At 42.2% G+C, this 18772-nt stretch overlaps 1 protein-coding gene across 2 annotated transcripts in view; it reads left to right on the plus strand.

The window, feature by feature from the left end:
* ASPG (asparaginase) overlaps positions 1-18772 on the plus strand; it is a 97057-nt gene that overhangs the window by 16972 nt on the left and 61313 nt on the right. For both annotated transcript variants that reach the window (XM_066608140.1, XM_066608141.1), the window contains 4 exons: positions 3015-3126; positions 4754-4879; positions 7853-7936; positions 17713-17839. In XM_066608140.1, the coding sequence (XP_066464237.1) occupies positions 3015-3126; positions 4754-4879; positions 7853-7936; positions 17713-17839 (449 nt within the window). The remainder of the gene's footprint in view (positions 1-3014; positions 3127-4753; positions 4880-7852; positions 7937-17712; positions 17840-18772) is intronic.

The following is an 18772-nucleotide window of genomic DNA, read 5'->3' on the forward strand; positions in this document are numbered from 1 at the left end:
GTAGCTAGCTGCAGCTCATGAATATCTAGGACTACTTTAAGTAGTCCTTTATGCATGTACTGCTGATAGTGATCAAAGGCAAGTTTCTCCAAAACTACTACATACAACAGGCATGTCACTGCTGCTCTCAGAGAGGGGTGCAAAAAGATGGTGACAGAAATGGTTTAGAAATGATCAAGCTATTGTACGTTCAGGTCCTCTGTAGGGACTAAATGAAAAAAAGCATAAGAATAGGTTGAATAATATTTTTTTTAAATATTAAAAGTCCCAAAAAAAAACTCTTCACGTTTTTCATGTAAATGATAAAAAATATTAAACATTGGTATCATTGTGTCCACATTATTAAAATAGATAATTATTTGTCCTACCCAGTGAATGCCATTTACAAAAAAAACAAAAAACATAATGCCAGGATTGCTTTTTTTTGGGCACCCGATCGAAAAAAAAAAGAATAAAAAGTGATCACAGCCACAGTGACCGAAAAATAAAAAAGTTACAGGTCTGAGAATATTGCAACACAAGGATATTTTTTTTAAGAAGTTTTTTTTCCCCCTGAAGCAATGATACATTTAAAAGACAAATCCCAAAAAACGATGTAACAAATTTTTTTTTCTATTGCATCCCTCTTAAAAATGTTTGAAATTTTCTCAATACCTTATATGGTATGTTAAATAGAACTATTAAGAATACAACTCGTCCCGCTAACACCAAGCCCTCGTATAGCCGAGTCCACAGAAAATGGAGAAAAGTTATAGCTCTTAAAAAATGGGGATAAAGGAGGGGAAAAAGAAAATTCTAATCTTTAACGGATTGAGAAAGGATCTGTATTGAGGGAATACCCCTTTAAATGGGATAATTGTGTAATATAGGGAATGATTCATGGAGATGGCAATTTTGTATTTTAGTGGGAAATGCTTTTAAATGAGTTGTCTGGTTACTGGACAACATTCCCTCTAGAGCGCCCACTGCAGTACTTGCTGCTCCTCTGTTGTCATGATCCAGTGCTGCAGCTCCACTGTGGTCCCAGTGTTTGCTGTGGCAGATGATGTCACCAGAAGTCACCTGATCACTGCAACATCACCGTTTCGAACTCCAGGATGTGAGCGCTGATGCTGGGAGAAAGGGTGGTTCCCACTGAATTGCTGCAATGGTCAGGTGACTTTTGGTGACATCTGCCACAACAAACATGGGGACCCTGGTGGGGCTACAGTGCTGGCAGAGGACTAGTGATTCCTTTTGTTATTTTAGCACAGGGGGCCCTATCGGGGGATTGTTGTCTGGAAACTGGACAACCCCTTTGCATTTTGATAAACTTTTTAGTGGAACGAAATACTTGTTAAATAAATAAAAAAGTGACGTAAATAAAGTGTGGATTTGTAGACAGTAAATTAATTTCATGCTAATGATAGATTTGGTCATTACACATGCAGTAAGATACCGTAATTGTGTTTGCATATAGAGGATCGCAGCCTTTGGTCCTCAGACTTTAGGGGCCTGTTAATGATTCAGCTGTGCCAAGCATTGCCCGACCTCTGAGGGTTATACTCGGGCCTCCCGACCTTGGAAGTGGGGGAATGTATTCAGATGTGAAGCTCAATTAATTACAGGCAAATCTTGGGGGATGAAAGTATGCGGGTTGTTCAGCTACCAATTGATGTGCTTCGTTCAGCAACGGTAATGATTCCGCTTGGAGGAAGAGCTCGTTAGCATATGCCAATTAGTGAGCTTTCTTCATTATACATTCTGTTGTCAATTGGTGAGAAGGGAGTACACACTAGTTGGTTTAAGGGTTACTCTTAGTTTCCCATAGCACAAACTTTTTGTTACTTTTTGTTCTTGCTGAATTTTGTGCCCCCCACCCCCACCCCGCCATTTGCTCTCCAGTGGATTGAGGTGCTACTGTGTTCGTAACTCAATGCTTAGGATCATTATGAAATGAGTAATTTTGGAAATACTTTGCTTTACTTAATATCTTGTAATGCTGTCTATGTATACCGGTATTTCAAAAGTAGTCTTTCCCTTTAAAGGGCTACTCTGGTGAAAACACAAAGCAGCCCCCCTGTCTGATGCTTATCAGGCACCATCTTGATGATGAGATTTCTTCCTGCTAACTTTCCTCATGCTATCCTAACACCATGCCATACCATGAGGCATCAGCACAGCATTATACGAACAGCTAGAGCCAGTACCATCTCTGCCTGCTGGGAGGAGAATGCCTTTACCTTCTTCATTCACTTAAATAAACTACAGACCATAATTCTACAGTCGGGAGGATGAGCTATGATCTCCTCTATTATAACTGCATTGCAGGATCTTCGAATCATCAGCAGTAATTGTGATAGGAATGTCTGTGTCCCTGTTTAAAGAGCTTGTGTGGTAGGGTGCATCACAGAAGAGTTTAAGGCCGCCTGCGGACGGGCGGAAATTCCGCGGCGGGATCTCCCGCGGAATTTCCGCCCTTGGAAGGTGCCATAGGATTGCGTTAGCAAACGCAATCCTATGCAGACGGCCGCGGTTTGTCCGCGCGAAATCTCGAGCGGCAAACAAACCGCAGCATGTTCTATTTCTGTGCGGGGCTCTATGAGCCCCGCACAGAAACGTCACTCACCGGCCGCCGGCTCCTCTCTGCGCATGTGTCGGCTACCCGGCAGCCGGCACATGAAAGAGCCGTAGCTGCGGGCCGCGGGCGAGTACGCGCTGCTCTCTGCAGGGGCTGGGGGCGGGTCCCGCAGCGAGAATTCTTGCAGCCGTATCCGACCCGGCCGTCTGCAGGCGGCCTTACTGACTGATGTGAAAGCACAGAAACCCAGGTAAATCTGAGCTGGGCACAATTGAAATTACATGACCAGCTAAGGAAAAGGAGTCCGGAAATATTCACATACCGGTAGTAGGAAATAAATAACCAAGATAATGCTAGCCAACTAGCCGGAGTGGCCTTTTAGGCCATTCACTTACACTGTGTGACTTGGAGTCTTGGTGATTTTTCTTCTCTTTGCTTCCTCCATATGTTATAGGCTTTCTAAGCAGAATAAGCGGATTGTGTATACTATACTGGAATATTCCCCTCTTCTCGACTCTTGCAATATGAGTACTGACGACTGGGCGAAAATCGGCATGGACATCAAGGTATGAAGCGGGGAAACCTGCAGCTGAAAATTCTCACATCTAGATGTTCTCTATTTTCCTTTAAGTCTTTACAAAAATGTGATTATCTGTGCAAGAAGGATAAAGTTACTTTTATCTGAAAGCACATGGCTAATCCTTCCAGCTGTGCAGTGTAATAGGGCCGTACTAGCCCCCCACCTCTGCTGCCATTAGTTCTAGTATTAGCTTAGCTGGGATTACAAGTGTCTGTCTCTTTAAAGCTGATTTATTTACTTTATCCTTATAAATTGGCAGAACTTGTTGCCCAGTTAACGATATAAAACTGATCGTTCTGTATCCTATTTTCTTTAAACTTTCTGTAGTGTCGTATTCACTGCTTGGGCACTAGAGGGAGCTGTGGTATCACACAGTTGTGTAGTGTCATTTCTTTATGCTTGGTGGCAGGAACCTATATCTATACCTGTATCTACTGCAGCAATACAATAAGTAGTTGTAAATCCTGATCCCTTTTATATATAAAGATGATGAAATAATGGACTATTACTCACCTTTTCTTTAATGTACGATCCGTCCCATGGATATGTCGTGATTTATTACAACCCCATCCCCCAGGTATAGGTCTGGACTGGGAATAAAGGGGTAGACTTACAATATAAAGTTAGGGTGTTTTGGTAAGAATATGCCATAACTTCATGGGCTAATTTTTTTCAACCATTGGAACCACCTCCAATCCCTACAGAGAAGAAGACAAAGTTTCCCACGTTGATATTAAGTTGTTTGCAGAAACCTGCAGTCCTATGTAAATGAATGAGGCTGTCTTGTACTATCTGGAATGAGACTTGTTAAAGAGTACTTTCTCATTTAGCGTACTTTGGTGTCAGTCAGCATCAAAATCCACAGCATGTTTTGTGCAACATATTTTATTGTGGATTTTGACGAGGATCCGCTGCAGATTTCACCCTTTCAATGGAAGGGGTGACGTCTGCTGCGGATTTGCATCCAAATCTGCACTAATGGTGCACTTTTTGGTGCAGAATTTCCGCTAGAGAAAATCTGCACTAATTCTGCTACCCTAGTAGGGGTCTGTGTGTTTTTCTACCGCTGCAGCCTATTCCCCCCTCCCCTTACGGATTTCTCAGGAGCTCCAAGTGGTTGACCCGGTCTATGGCGTTTTGGCATATCCTAGCAACGGTACCATAAACTGAAATAATCAAAACTCCCTTTTGAAGGTTGCAGAATAAAAAATACTGCAGATGATAGCAGCTGTGAACCCGACCTACAAGGTGTAATCCACTTATAAGATCCTCGAGATAAGATTTTGGCAGGACTCCCGGGAAATTGTCAATATATATATAATATGTATGGTTCTGCTATTTTTCTACCTGTACGGATGTTTCTGATTTACTGTCCTCTCACTTTGGTAGTGTCAGGAGGAACCTTAGGGGAACTTTTAATGTCAAGAACAAAGTAATTGCTGGCTATCCAAGGCTGGCACTGAAAGGCCGTGATCTGTATTGATTTTCTGATCTTTTTTCTACTTTATATGTTACAGTTTATCCTTCTAACGGGGGTCTGGGGGATTGTGGTGTTGGCCATCATTTTGTAGTAATGGGAGTCTGATTCTTCTTTTTCTTTGTGCTCCATGTAGAAAAACTACGAGCAATACGATGGTTTCGTCGTTCTTCATGGGACAGACACTATGGCTTACACGGCATCTGCCTTGTCCTTTATGTGTGAGAACCTGGGTAAAACCATTGTGCTGACTGGATCTCAGGTAAGTCGGTGCATTTTAAGACTTACCTTTGCCTCATTCTCTGTGGTAATGCACCAGTTGCGCTGGCTGCTGCCTTCGTATTGTTTGTCTATGTATTCTGTTTCCAATGGAGAGCGAATGATGATCGAGCCATTTGCTTCCAAGTGACGTCCATTTTCATGTACAGATAATCAGTATATTTTTGCGTCATAGCTTTTTCAGGTCATCCAAGGTCTGTCATGGGAGTCTGGGAATGCCTGGGGATTGTCAGTGAACGACTGAACGATCGCCTTTTACCTGCAATGATGACTTTTATGACTGCATAAAATGAACGACGAATGATAAGCAAACTACCATTCCTTGTTCAATCTTTGTCTTTGTGCTGAGTATAGATGAGCGAGTATACTCGCTAAAGGCAATTGCTCAAGCGAGCATCGCCCTTAGCGAGTACCTGCCCGCTCGAGGCAGAAGGTTCGGGTGCCGGGGGGGGGGGGGGGGGCGGTGAGTAGTGGCAGTCAGTAGGGGGGAGAGAGAGAGAGAGAGAGATCTCCCCTCCGTTCCTCCCCACTCTCCCCCGCAGCTCCCTGCCCGCTGCCGGCACCTGAAACTTCCGTCTCGAGCGGGCAGGTACTTGCTAAAGGCAATGCTCGCTCGAGCAATTGCCTTTAGCGAGTATACCCGCTCCTCTCTAGTGCTGAGCAATTATCTTTCATTGTCGCAAGACTCAACAACGTTTTGAATAATCGTTCCGGGCCTTATCGGGGTGTTTAACATTCTATTCGGCCATTACATGTGTTTCTGGTAAGCTGAGTGATGACCAGTATGACTCTTGGCGTCCTTTTGCCATTATCATTAAATTGTGTGCAAATGAACAATAATCGTTCAGTGTAAACATGGCCGACAATTAAACGATAATTCGTTTATCATTCATTTTATACTAACCTAGAAATCAGCCTTCGTTGTTTGCTAGTCTTTACATGTGAAAGGCTCATTTGTTCGCAGACCATTCCCAGTCATTTCCAGATTCCCCTGACAGACCAACGATGGACTGAATCAGCTGTGATAAAAAAAAATTTAAAGAGGCTGTCCAAATTATGTTAACTGCATCTCAGCGGGTCCCTGTAGTGTTAAATAACAAAGCAGCTGATGCTCACCGCTCCCTGCTCACCCCCGCCTGCGGCATTGGTCTCTGTTATGCTGTTTACTTCATGCAGTCAGCATGTGATGTCCTGAAAACCTGCTGCTGCAGCCAATGACAACGCTCAGTGGTTATTATTGAAGGCCGTCATTGGCTGCAGCAGCTTGTTTGGAGACGCCTCAGTCTGACTGCAGCCTGTAAACATGATATCAACAGGGGGACCCGGAGCCCTTGGCTGGATATAAGCGGTGCTTTATTTTACGCCACAGGGGGTCGGTGAGATGCCCTTTACATAATTTGTACAACCCCTTTAAACTATTATCTGCACATGTAAACGGATGACGTTTGAAAGCAAACAACTTTCATTTGAACGATTAATTGCTCTGTGTAAAAGGGCCCTTACTCAACGTCCATAATTTTAAAAGAAGGGAACATATATCCCTTCCCTTAAAGGTAGGTGTATTTAACATTTAGAATTATAGGAAAACTATGGGAGATGTAATGTCGGCCATATTGTCACCCCGTGACCTAGAAGTCAACACTGTGGATTTTTCTTTAGGGTATGTTTATACGAGCAAAATCTGTATCCGAAAATTCGGATCGTGATCCACCACCGCTAAGCCTATAATTCCTGCCACAGATTTGCATTGACATGTTAGCCACGCTCAGTGTGACTAATCCACATGTGGATAATCCAACACAAATTCTGCATCAAGATTAAACCTGTCCAAATGTTTCCTGCATTGTGAATCTGAAATCTGTGCCTTGTAAACTATGGCATGGATTTCCATTCAAATGAATGCAACATGGATTTAATGTGGAATCCGCAACAAATTCAGCAAAGTGAATGGCCTAAGTAGTGCATTGCTGCACGAAAGCATGCAGTGACCATTTACGGGTCTCAACTTTTACTTGGTTGATCTTGCTATTAAAGGGGTTGTCCCAAGGTTTTGCTGCAGTAAGGAGAACGCTCACTATTTGTGCAGTGGGCTTATTAGGGCTCAGACTGCAGTACCAACCCGAGCCACTGTGCAATGTACGGAGCTGACTGCTTCCTGCAGCAAAACTGTTACAAAAGGGACAACCACTTTAACTGTGCTTACACAAGTATGTATGATAGCTATTGGAAAAATTTTTAAAAAATCGTTGCCAAGGAAAAGTGAAGTTGCTGAGAGTAACCCAGTAGGTTTCTTCTCTCATTTTTCTCGAGGCACTTGTTATTAGTTAAGATGGATGACTTTCTAGTTTTTTCTTTACTTAACCCTTTGCAATCCAATTTTGGATTCCGGGTTTCCTAGGGGGCTTTCTCTTTCTGCCATTATACAATGGCACCATCTGCTGGCTAGATCCAGTACTGTGGTATGGGACATGCTGGAGAGGCCCCTGACAACAGAGTGGCCAGTAATCTACAGTAAGAATACCCTGCCGGACGTCTTCTGACATCGGAGCTGTACAGCCTTCAATCGAAATGTCTTTAGACGTCAGACAGTGGATTGGAAAGGGTTAAAGGGGTTGTCCAGGATTATAAAGACATGGCTACTTTCTTCCTAAAACAGCACACCTATCCAAAAGCTCTATGTGGTATCTCAGCTCAGTTCCATTCTCTTCAATAGACCTCAGCTGCAATACCAGACACAGACAGTAAATAAATGTGGCGCTGTTTCTGAAGCCACATTTTTATAATTGTGTACAACCTCGTTGTGTAAGCCTCTGCAGCCATGTTTGTGTATGACGGACAGTCTCCAAAGGGAAAGTGTATGAAAATTATGACTCAATGGGAAGCCTAAGTAACCATAATGCTTATAAAGCTGTTGCCTTGGGAAAAAGCAGAAAAATATGCTCTTTATTTCTTGCAGGTTCCTATCTATGAGATGCGGAACGATGGTCGTGATAACCTCTTGGGGGCGCTGTTGATTGCTGGCCAGTTTGTCATTCCAGAGGTCAGCTTGCTTTTGTTTTTTGACTGTTTTGAAACTATTAATACAAAGTACATCTCACAGCTCTTTCGTTCTAATAGCTTGGGTCTGGGAGTAAAACCCGGTTATAGTATTCTTTGAGTTCGTCTGTACTTGTCAGAGTAATAATACTAGTTACTGGAGAACGGCTCGGACACTGCAGGTAGCAGCGCACCATTGTCACACACTGGATGTGACCGCAATGCAGCAGCCTCAGAGGAATGCAAGAATGTCCTGGATTGGCTATACCCCCAATGGAAGCCATTGAAAATGGTCTGCTATGACAACTGCCAATGAAAATCACATGATGTCACGAAGTAGTCGCCTATCTGTAGGTTAAAATTGTGCTCAAGTTTAATGGAATTGTAAAGCTCCGAGAAAGGGTTGTAAGCACTAAAGATACATGGTAGGCCACAAAAAAGTCATCCACCTCTGACAGTTCTGGGGTGACAAGAAGAACGAGTAAGTTAATTTTTTTTTTTCCCAAGGCTTTATTGATTTTACCCACATTTTACAACAGATGCTGGAAGTATTCTTTTTACTTTTATGCACTTGTGGGCATGTTACAACATGTTGGCTGATACTGCCTGCAGCTCTTCAACGGTGATGCTGCATTTTTTTTTTAACTTTATCCAGGGGGATGTGGATTATTGGCATGCACTTTTTGCTTTAAATTTCCCCATAGATAAAAATTGCAGGTGGATGAGTCCAGGGAACGTGGTGGCCATAACTCCTTGCTCATAGTTCGTTCTTCCGTAAATGCCAGTTTTCTGGTGGTGGTGGTGTTTTGGGAGTCAGGTGGGGATTTTCAGTAGACCAGCACCTCATATTCTGTGAATTCACATGCCCATATAAATGAAATCATGCTTGCTTCGTCCATCATAAAGTACAGCAATGGGTCCCAAAGTCCTCGAGCAATCATAGTCACCAAACACGTATAGTAATTTACGTGTTTAGCTTTGTTGAGCTCTTTCAGTTCCTGCACATGTTATTCGGTACGTTCTCAGATTTAGAGATTTCCTACTAGACTGCATGCAAAAGACTAGGCTAATGACTCCCATGGCTCACAATTACCGGTGGTCCCCTAGGGATAAGGTTCTCATGCAGTATATTAGTAATTGCAGCACAGGGGCCTCTTCTGTCTGCGGCTGCCCCTGGGGATAATATTCAGATTCATTTAGTAAATTGCTGTTTGTCCTATAAAGAAGTGTGCTTTTCAAGAAGATGTTAATTTCCTAATCTGGACACTAGAGGGCAGTTTACAACTTCTGGTTGTAGTTATGCCAGTTCTCAGAAATGACTAGTCATACATATACTCTATTTCTTGTAAAGCTATTTTATTTGTGGGGCTAAGAATAAATGGATAAAACGGTTCAGCAGAATCATTTTTAGGGGATACACAACTATAGGGGGCGCTATCTTATTAACCGTTCTTTACTTCACTTAGTTATTCTATTACCGTATACCCATTTGGCAACTCTTTAAGGGCTCATGTCCACCCACGTCTGTGCAAAATGCTGCATATCACAGCCTGCGTATTTCCCCGCTTCTGAGTGCGTATGCGTTTTTTTTTTTTTGGTGTGCGAGTATGGCTGCGTATGTAACCGCGTTACTATACACACTTGAAAAAAAAAACGCAGCCTGTGAAATAAGCATATACAGTAATTTAATTCGCATTTTGTTAGGCAACAAGCGTTTCACACGCAAGGCTTACACAGTGGGTTGTGTAAGCTCTGCGTATTCACATGCTTCCATAGAGTTCAATGGGGGCTTACGTGCCTATTACGTGATAGAATAGAGCATGCAGCACTTATTTTTTTCCACGCACTTATCGATATGCAGAACAATGGAAGAATGATCGTCCATTGACTTTTATTGCCATATATCACGCACATGTAATACACGGTGAAAAAACGCCCGTGGACATTAGCCATAAGAAATTCTCTCTTTTTTTTAGGTTATTAAAGCTTAAAAAGGTTTCCTGGTGCTAAACAAGTGCATAAAGACAATGACACATTAACTATTTTAGTACTATCCTTAAGATTATCATTAGTGGAGGGAGTCTACCGCTTGGCACCCTCGCGATCACCTGATCTCAGCCCCATGCTTCCTGCAGCAGGATCAGATGTCCTAATTTAGTCTGAGCTGAAGCTTCTATATAATGTGCAGCTTCCATTGATGTCAGTGGGAGCAAAGCCTATTATATTATTAGACTTCGTCTCCAGTCAAAGCCTGAAATGTAATAGACAGCTTTGCTCCTATTGAAATCAATGGGATCTATACCTTCTACAGCATGTCCGGCTACAACCCCCAGTGCATCTGCAGTGAGTTTGGGGGATGAGAGCAGGTGATCGGGGGGGGGGGGGGGGGCTCCTATTGGCGGACCCTGCTGATCAACTACTGATGACCTGTCCTAAGGATACGTCATCAGTACTAAAAGGGGTTAGATGTTCGGAATACTACCCCTTTAAGCAAAAACACTTTTTCAATATTTTTGGGGGGTCAGAGAGCGAATAGCACGCCAGATTGCTTCGTAGGTCACATAATGCCGCCCAACCGAAGTTTTGATACTTCTACTGACGTGCCTTTTCTCTCAATGATTTTACAATCGTTCCTGACATCGCATGCAGGGAGGGTAAGGATCAGCTCACATATTCCCAGAACATGCATGTTTCACATACACAGGTTTTGCACCGCTCAGTCCATAGCTTACACTGCGCCTGCGTGACTCGGCACAAAAATCGTACAGGGGGAGGAGTACAAAAATGCACAGCGAGGTGTAGTCGATGAGCTTGGATATTGCAAAGAAGGTGTGGTGGGCTGATCTGGAGCCAGATGAGATTCAGTGGGAGATGTTGTCTCTGAAGACTGGATATTGTCGCAGGTTGGAAGTTCGGCTTGTAAATAGATGGGAGATAATCAGAAAAGTAAAAACTATAAAGCTGCTGAGGGGCTTTACTACAGTATGTGTGGTGCAGACATACCATTTTCAGCTAAAATATGTCACAAAACCCTTTAAATCGCTGTGCATGAAAAGTTCTAAAACTTTCTAACTATACTTTAAATTGCTCACCATTTCAAGATCCTAGCTTGCTGTCAGTGAATGAGAAAGCTCTTGGCAGCAAGCCTGTACTTAAAGGGGTTATGCAACTGAAATTTTTATTGTGAAAACTGGTTTCCCATGCTTGCAAATAACATACGAGCTAATGCTCATCTCGCCGGGAGAGGTGACTATTATCTTGTTTATTACTTTCAAGCATGGGGAACCTGTTGTCGTTATAAAAATGTCTGTTGGACAACCCTGTTAACTATCCTGTGCTCAGCTGAGAAGCGTATCCAGTCTTGACAATGCTCTGTGAGCTAAATGCATCAGTAGTAGCCACACAGATATCTCTAGTAGTCCTCCACTGTGCATCAGTTTGCAGTCCGAGCTGTTGAGCTCATAGAGCATTGTGTAGACAGGACTGGGTTTACAGCCTGTAGTGAAAATAAACCTCTGTGATGATTTAGTGATCCTGCACTGAGCAGGGGGTTGGACCCGATGACCCTGGAGGTTCCTTCCAACTCTACCATTCTACCTGTCTCTGATTGAACAAGTGTTTGTTTATCATTGACTGCAAACTAGCACCTTGAAAATGGCGAGGAATTGACAGGCAAAGGAGAAAATTTATCTTGTCCTTTTTTTTGTTTTATTTTTTTTTTGTTTTTGTTGTCAGTTTTGCTGTAAACTGTGTTGCTGTTTTTGTAAAAAATGTATCAAATATTCTACAATGATGAAAAATTGGTTGCATATTTAAATATGCCTAAGATGTGGAGTCCCTTTTTACCATACCTCGTTACTGGAGTGAGATTGTGACAAATTTAGCCACTTTTTAAAAAGTTGCATTTCTTAAGTTTGTCTAAAAACCTCATGCCCCTCAAACACCAAACCCGAGAAAGTGTCAGCTCTCTGTACAAAATATGCCTATTTTCCTTATAGACAGGACATCACGCAGCACTGAAGACCCGTTTCCACCAGCCAGCGGTCTTGATCACAGCTGAACAAACACCACCCCTTTTTCTCTCTACTTTGGGAAAGTGGCGTGTGATGTGTGCAACAACAAAAAGTCAGAAAACTCTTGAGCAAAACCCTACTTACACAAAAATGTCTGACTTTTTGAAGACAGGAGGTGATCATACAGCCTTTGATAAATTCCCCTAGAGTATATCAGAAAATTCTACACTTTTTCATATATAGAGTTTAAAGGGAACCTATCACCTCTAGAAGCACCATAAACCAAGTTGTGGTGCTTATAAGAGAAGTCTTGCGGAGTCCATGGGTGTCATTTTTATACTTACCGGGCTCCGCGTTCCCGTGTCTCTTCTCATTCAGTCCCATAGAGAACAGTGGAATGCGCTGATAGACAGTCCAGACTTCCAGGGGCAACCATGTGGGAATGAGGAGCCCGGTAAGTATAAAAATAACACCACTGAATTTCGCGGGACTTATCCTATAAGTACTGAGATTAGGTGACGGATTCCCTTTAAAACTCTATTTAACCCCTTAACGACGGGGCCATAGTGTTTTTACGTCCTGCAGCTGCAGGACAGGTATGGAGAGAGGTAGCGCCGCTATCTCCCTCCATACAGCGCGGGCGTCAGCTGTTTATTACAGCTGACACCCGCGGGCAATAGCCGCGATCGGCCGTTTGGCCGATCGCGGCTATTAACCCTTTAAATGCCGCTGTCAATTCTAACAGCGGCATTTAAATCCCCTGAACGGCCCCCCCGCGGCGAGATCGGGGGATCCGTGCAGGTGTCATGGCAGCCGGGGGCCTAATGAATGGCCCCAGGGCTGCCTTAGCAGACTGCCTATCAAGCCATCCACACAGGGTGGCTTGAAAGACTGCCTGTAAAAAAGCAGTATGACGTAATGCTATAGCATTACGTCATACTGCAGGAGCGATCAAAGCATCGCATGTTAAAGTCCCCCAGGGGGACTTCAGAGTAAAGTAAAAAAAAAAAATCAATAAAGTTTTTTAAATTGTAAAAAAAAAAAAAAAAGTTATAAAAGTTTAAATCACCCCCCTTTTTCCATATCTATTATTAAAAAATCTAAATCATAAAATAAAAATATGTATTTGATATCACCGCATCCGTAAAAGTCCGATCTATCAAAGTAGTGCATTATTTTTTCTGCACGCTGAACATCGTCCGAAAAAAAAAAAACGGCAGAAATGCATTTTTTTAGTTACACTGTCTCCCAGAAAAAACGCAATAAAAAGCGATCAAAAAGTCGTATGTATTCTAAATTGATACTATCGGAAACTACAGGACATCCCGCAAAAAATGAGCCCTTGCTCAACTACGTCGACGGAAAAATAAAAAAGTTATCGCGTGCACAAAATGACAGCAGAAAATAATTGAAAAAAATTTAATATCTTAAAAAAAAATACAAGTACTACAGCAAAAACAATAGTATATAAGTTTGGTATCGTAGCAATCGTACTGACCCATAGAATAAAAATATCAGGTCGTTTTTGTTGCAGTTTGTGCGTCGTAGAAACAGGACGCACCGAAAGATGGTGGAATGTCGTTTTTTTTTCCATTTCTCTCTGCTAAGAATTTAAAAAAAGTTTTTCAGTACATTATATGGTACAATAAATAGTGCCATTGAAAAATACAACTCGTCCCGCAAAAAACAAGCCCTCATACAGCGACGTCGATGGATAAATAAAGGAGCTACGATTTTTTAAAAGGGAGTAGGAAAAAACAAAAATGGAAAAAAGCAAAAAAGCCTGGTCACTAAGGGATTATGAAAACTTTCTGATATACTTTAGAATTTATCAAAGTCTGTACAGTAGCGCCTGTCGTCAAAAAGTCACGAATGACTGTGAAAGTAGGGTTTTGCTCAAAAACTTAGTTTATGGTGCTTATAGGAGGACACTGGTTCCTTTTTAAGCTTTATTTAAGTGAATGAAAAACTGTTGAAAGTGCTATATGTCACAAATCTAGGGTCTAAAGAAACCCATAAAACTATGAATTACCCTTTCCAATCCAATTCGTATTCTGGTTTTCCTAGGGTTACTCTTTTTCTGCCCTTATACAATGGCGCTATCTGCTGGCAGCAGAGAGGCTGGCAATATACAGTAAGAGAACCCCGACGGACGTTTTCCAACATCGGAGCTGTACAGCCTTAAATCATAATGTCTTCAGACGTCAGACAGTAGATTGGAAAGGGTTAAAGGGGTTGTCCGGGTTCTGAAGAATAAAGGTTCCACATCACTTACTGTTTGTTGAGATAGTACAGGAATTGGCCAATACCATTGCAGTTATGTTTTCACTACCGCTATCCCGGTTGGTATGCTCACATGCTTTGCTCTTCTTCAGTTCCTGGACTTGGATGTGACTGTAGTCTTGGTGATATGGTGCAAAACTTTAATTCCAGCACGTACCAACTCTTTCTCATCTACAAACATGCAGTTGTAGGATTCCCTGAAATGACTTTCACTCATGTATTGGAGCAACTCCGCAAGCAGAATAGCTCCAAAGACTCACTGCCCCATCCGAAAGAACCCATCTAAAATGTGGAATGAAATCTTCACGTTTAATTGTAATTCTTAGTATTTGCTGCGGTGGAGCAGATGGAATGAATGATGTCTCATGCAGATAAATGTTGCATGTACGCTGTGTTTATGTTCCCTGTTAATGTGTGTACAGTATTTAAATGGATTAAAGTCATAAGCGGCATTAAACGCTGTACACACAGATCCAAAGAAAACCCGTCCTCTGCCGCTGCGCTTCATATGTAAATGTCAACCTCGCTCCACAACACACGGCCTCTGCTAATTGCGCTCTTTGTATGCAGGCCAAGTGCTGACAAATCGTGGGGAGATCAATCTCATATTGTTATGTACAGTTTATTTTAGCATCTATTACAGAATTGTAAAAATATGGTGTATGTAAATTAGCCATGTGAGATTATTAACTATTATTAAAAATATTGCTATGCTAGAAATTGCGCTATTTGGAATTTACAGGCTAGTAGAGCTGTAAAGTAAAAAACCGAAAACCTTTAAAAGGCCGTTAATGGAAGTCTTGTCACCTAATTTTAGGGATACGAGCAGATTACACACTTAGTCCGTCGTCTAAAGTACTGCATGAGCGCTGATGTTGCCACTAAGGTCGTTGGCGTTAGTGAATGAATAGTAAATGATTTTTTTTTTGCATTTATATGGGACCGTTTTAATTCAAGTTCGTTTGAACAAATTTTGAGCGGTAATGGTCTCTTGAGAATAGCCAGTTATATGTGCGCTGTTATGATGAGTCGATAGACACTTTTATCCGTTTCCAATGTTTTACCATTCCTGAGCGATCCCTCCTTTGCTGCACTAATGTCACCACGCATGCGCATGATCGCTCAGAGCAGCATACACACAAGGACCGAAATGGGCGTGATGGGAAGGGAACGAGCCCGGACTGCGGACAGAGGTGAACCACCCATCGGACGCTCCAGAGTTAATTTGAATATGGCGTTCAACACTATCGAGGAGGGACAGCTCAGGAATGGTAACACACTGGAAACTGATAAAGGGATCTATAGATTCATTCTAACCTCTCACATGCTACTGTGTAATCTGCTCATATCACTAAAATTAGGTGACCGACTTCCTTTAATATGGCACAGGTGCTGGATTATCCAAAGTTCCGGATTATCAGATAGTTATTAATTAAAAAGTGTATAAGAATAACGTGTTTTGGGGTTGGGTAGAACCAAATGATAGGTTGCGTGTAATAAAGCAATTTACATAAATGTAGGGAAAGGGGTGCTTTATATGTACATGCACAGCCGCTGGTGACCAATGATTTAAAGGGGTTTTCCATATTGAATAGTCCCTACTTCTTAGGGGGGGGGGGGGACGACAATAAGTTAATTGCTGTTTTTTCCTGCTTGAACCCCAGGGACCAGCTGTTATCTCCATGAAACCTGGCAGAAAGTGTTCATTTCACTTGTGGTGGCAGAACATAGAAACTGAAGTATTACACAGCACTCATACAAAATCAATGCAAAATGCTGTAACTGTTCACCAATCTTGCCAAGACATGACAGTTGTGAACAGAGGAACTCCATTATTAACTCAAAATAACACAATAGGGTGTATGAAAATGGGATTTTTAAACTGGACAACCCCTTTAACCCCTTTCCACCCCAGGGTATATATGTATGTCCTGGGTGGGAAGCGGTTTATGTGCAAAGATGAATAATTACATTGTATAGATGGCATGGGCTCAGGAGCCAAGCCAGCACCATTCACATCAGGACTGAGAGGCGGCCTCCTGTTAGCCTCTTACATGCCACAATCACTGCTGGCCACGGCATGTGTAGAGTTAACAGAGGGAGGCGCTCCCTCTGTGATCCTATCAACCTTTCGCCATGAAATCAGAGGGCCAATGGGTTGTTATGGAAACTGGAGGCCTAACTGTGGCTCCGGGTCTGCCATAGCAAGTGAGATTATTAATCCATTGGGCATAGATTTACCATAGGTTACACCATAAACGTGACTACTAAAATGTCCATAGCAAGTGTTGACAAGGAGATGACATAATACACTGCAGTACAGAGGTAGTGCAGTTCATTATCTGAGCTATCAGAAAATTGCAGGTCCAAGTCCCTCTAAAGGGATATTTTTTAAAAAATGACAAAAATAATAGTAAAAAAAAAAAAAAAAAAAAGATTCACGTTAAAAAAAGGCTTTTTTTCACACCATTTTCCTTTTTTTGTTTAAAAAATAAATTAAATAAAGCAGTCCATATGTTTGGCATTGCAGCATCCAATCAATTAATACTTTTATCCTGCACGGCAAACCTTTAAAAAAAAAAACTGAGCCAAGATGCTGTTTTTTTTGTTCATTTTGCCTCTCAGAGTGCAATAAGTGATCAGTCAAGTCATACATATCCCAAAATAGCATCAATAAAAACTACATTTTGTCCTGCAAAAAACAAGTGCGCACAGAGCTCTGTCCATGGTCTTTGCATGCAGCGTTGCAAAAGAAAAAAAAATGTTACTAAGAAAAAAAAGGCAAAAAAACAGATCATTTTAGTATCCTTGTAATCGTATTAACCCACAGAAAAAGTAATTTGTCGCAAATTGAACAGCATAAAAAACTATTGATTTTTGTTTTTTCATTCTGCCCTACAAAAAAAATTTTTTTTTACATTATATGTACCCCAATGGTGCCAAAAAACTACAGCTCAACACCCAAATTAGGCCGTGTCATTAAGGGGTCAAATTGGATCTATCCCATCTGATTTGATTCCATATTTCCTTGTGAAAAGCTGTTTAAATGCTGCCTGGCCTATCGGATAATAGAATTTCTACTGTAAATATATACTGACAGTCACTTATTAGCTGCACCTGCTTAGCGAAGAGCATGGCACCAGCATATCATGGCATGGGTTCTAAAAGACACCTGAGAGGTGAAAACATATGCCACCCCAACACAATGGCATGGTTGGGGTTAATGTGGGCTATATAGTGGTTCAGACATTTGGGGACAGTCCTCTAAACGTCACTTGCTTCCATCGGACATTGCATCCCAGTCCGGTACTGTAATCTTGTGGTGTGATAATGTCAGATTGCTCTTGACATCTGTGACGTATGGGGCCTTCTGGGATATCGGTGTAGCCATGAGCTCCTCTGTAGTAATCCCACATTATAGGGCAGGTTGGTCGTGTTGAAACACTTGCTCTCCTCTAACTTGTCTCTTTGCTCGTTTTCCCAGGTGTGTCTGTATTTTCATCACAAGCTGTACAGGGGAAACCGGGTGACTAAGGTGGATGCTGGAAGTTTCAATGCGTTCTCATCTCCCAACTTGCCTCCACTTGCCAACGCTGAAGTTGATATTACAAGTAAGCTGCCCAGCCATTTAATCCCTGTAATTTCTCCCACGTGTGAGTGTCTCTGAGAGCGGAAGTGAGTGAAGTCATGAAACAGGTTGTCCAGAACAAACAAAAGTTGTATTTTTGTGTGTGATTGTTTCTACGGTAGAGCGGTTTTTCACCTTTGTCACCTCTTTTTGCACTATCCACACCAAGAATACTCCTTCATGTTCACGGAGAACCAGGATCTCAACCTAAAGCCGCTTCACACGGACATATTTGCTTGCGCAAAATTTTGCGCGCATGATATGCAAAGAATAGAACCCATTGATTTCAATGGGTTTATTTTGGCTGGCGCAGTTCAACTGCACACAAAAAGAGAGAACCTACTCAATCATTCTGCTTGTTTGCGCAGCAAAGGTCCCCGTTAAAAGTCATTGGGTGGGTGCGCAGATGCTCATGAAATACGCAAGGAGATGTGTGAAATGCTATGTAATTCTACTGTAAAAAACAGAACACATCTGGACCTCACTAGACAAATTGGCCATTTCAATCTGTGTGAGTTTGCGTCCCGTGCACAAGAAAACGCGCCCTGCGGTCAGAAAAGGTACAGTGGAATACACCGATACACGTGCAAAGTAACCTCGTTCATAGCACGAGAAAGTTGCGCTTAGGCATGCGCAATTACTCATACGTCCGTGTGAAGCCAGTGTGTTGAAAATGTAAATCAATATGGTAGTTAGCCCTGGGCTACTAGGACTCTTTGGAATCAAGGTCATGGGCAAAAAAAGGAGCAATTTACGTGAAACATGAGTGACCTGATAAAGACTAGCTGCAAGAGATGACTTGCCTGCCAATCCTATATAACACACTACCCCAGCTAGAGAGAGCCCACATTATAGCCAGAGGGCATCAGCCACAGCACTTCCAGGACGCCCCTTTAATAGGCTCCGCATGGCCACT

This window comes from Eleutherodactylus coqui, chromosome 6, assembly GCF_035609145.1.
Source record: "Eleutherodactylus coqui strain aEleCoq1 chromosome 6, aEleCoq1.hap1, whole genome shotgun sequence".
In the NCBI taxonomy this organism is placed as follows: domain Eukaryota; kingdom Metazoa; phylum Chordata; class Amphibia; order Anura; family Eleutherodactylidae; genus Eleutherodactylus; species Eleutherodactylus coqui.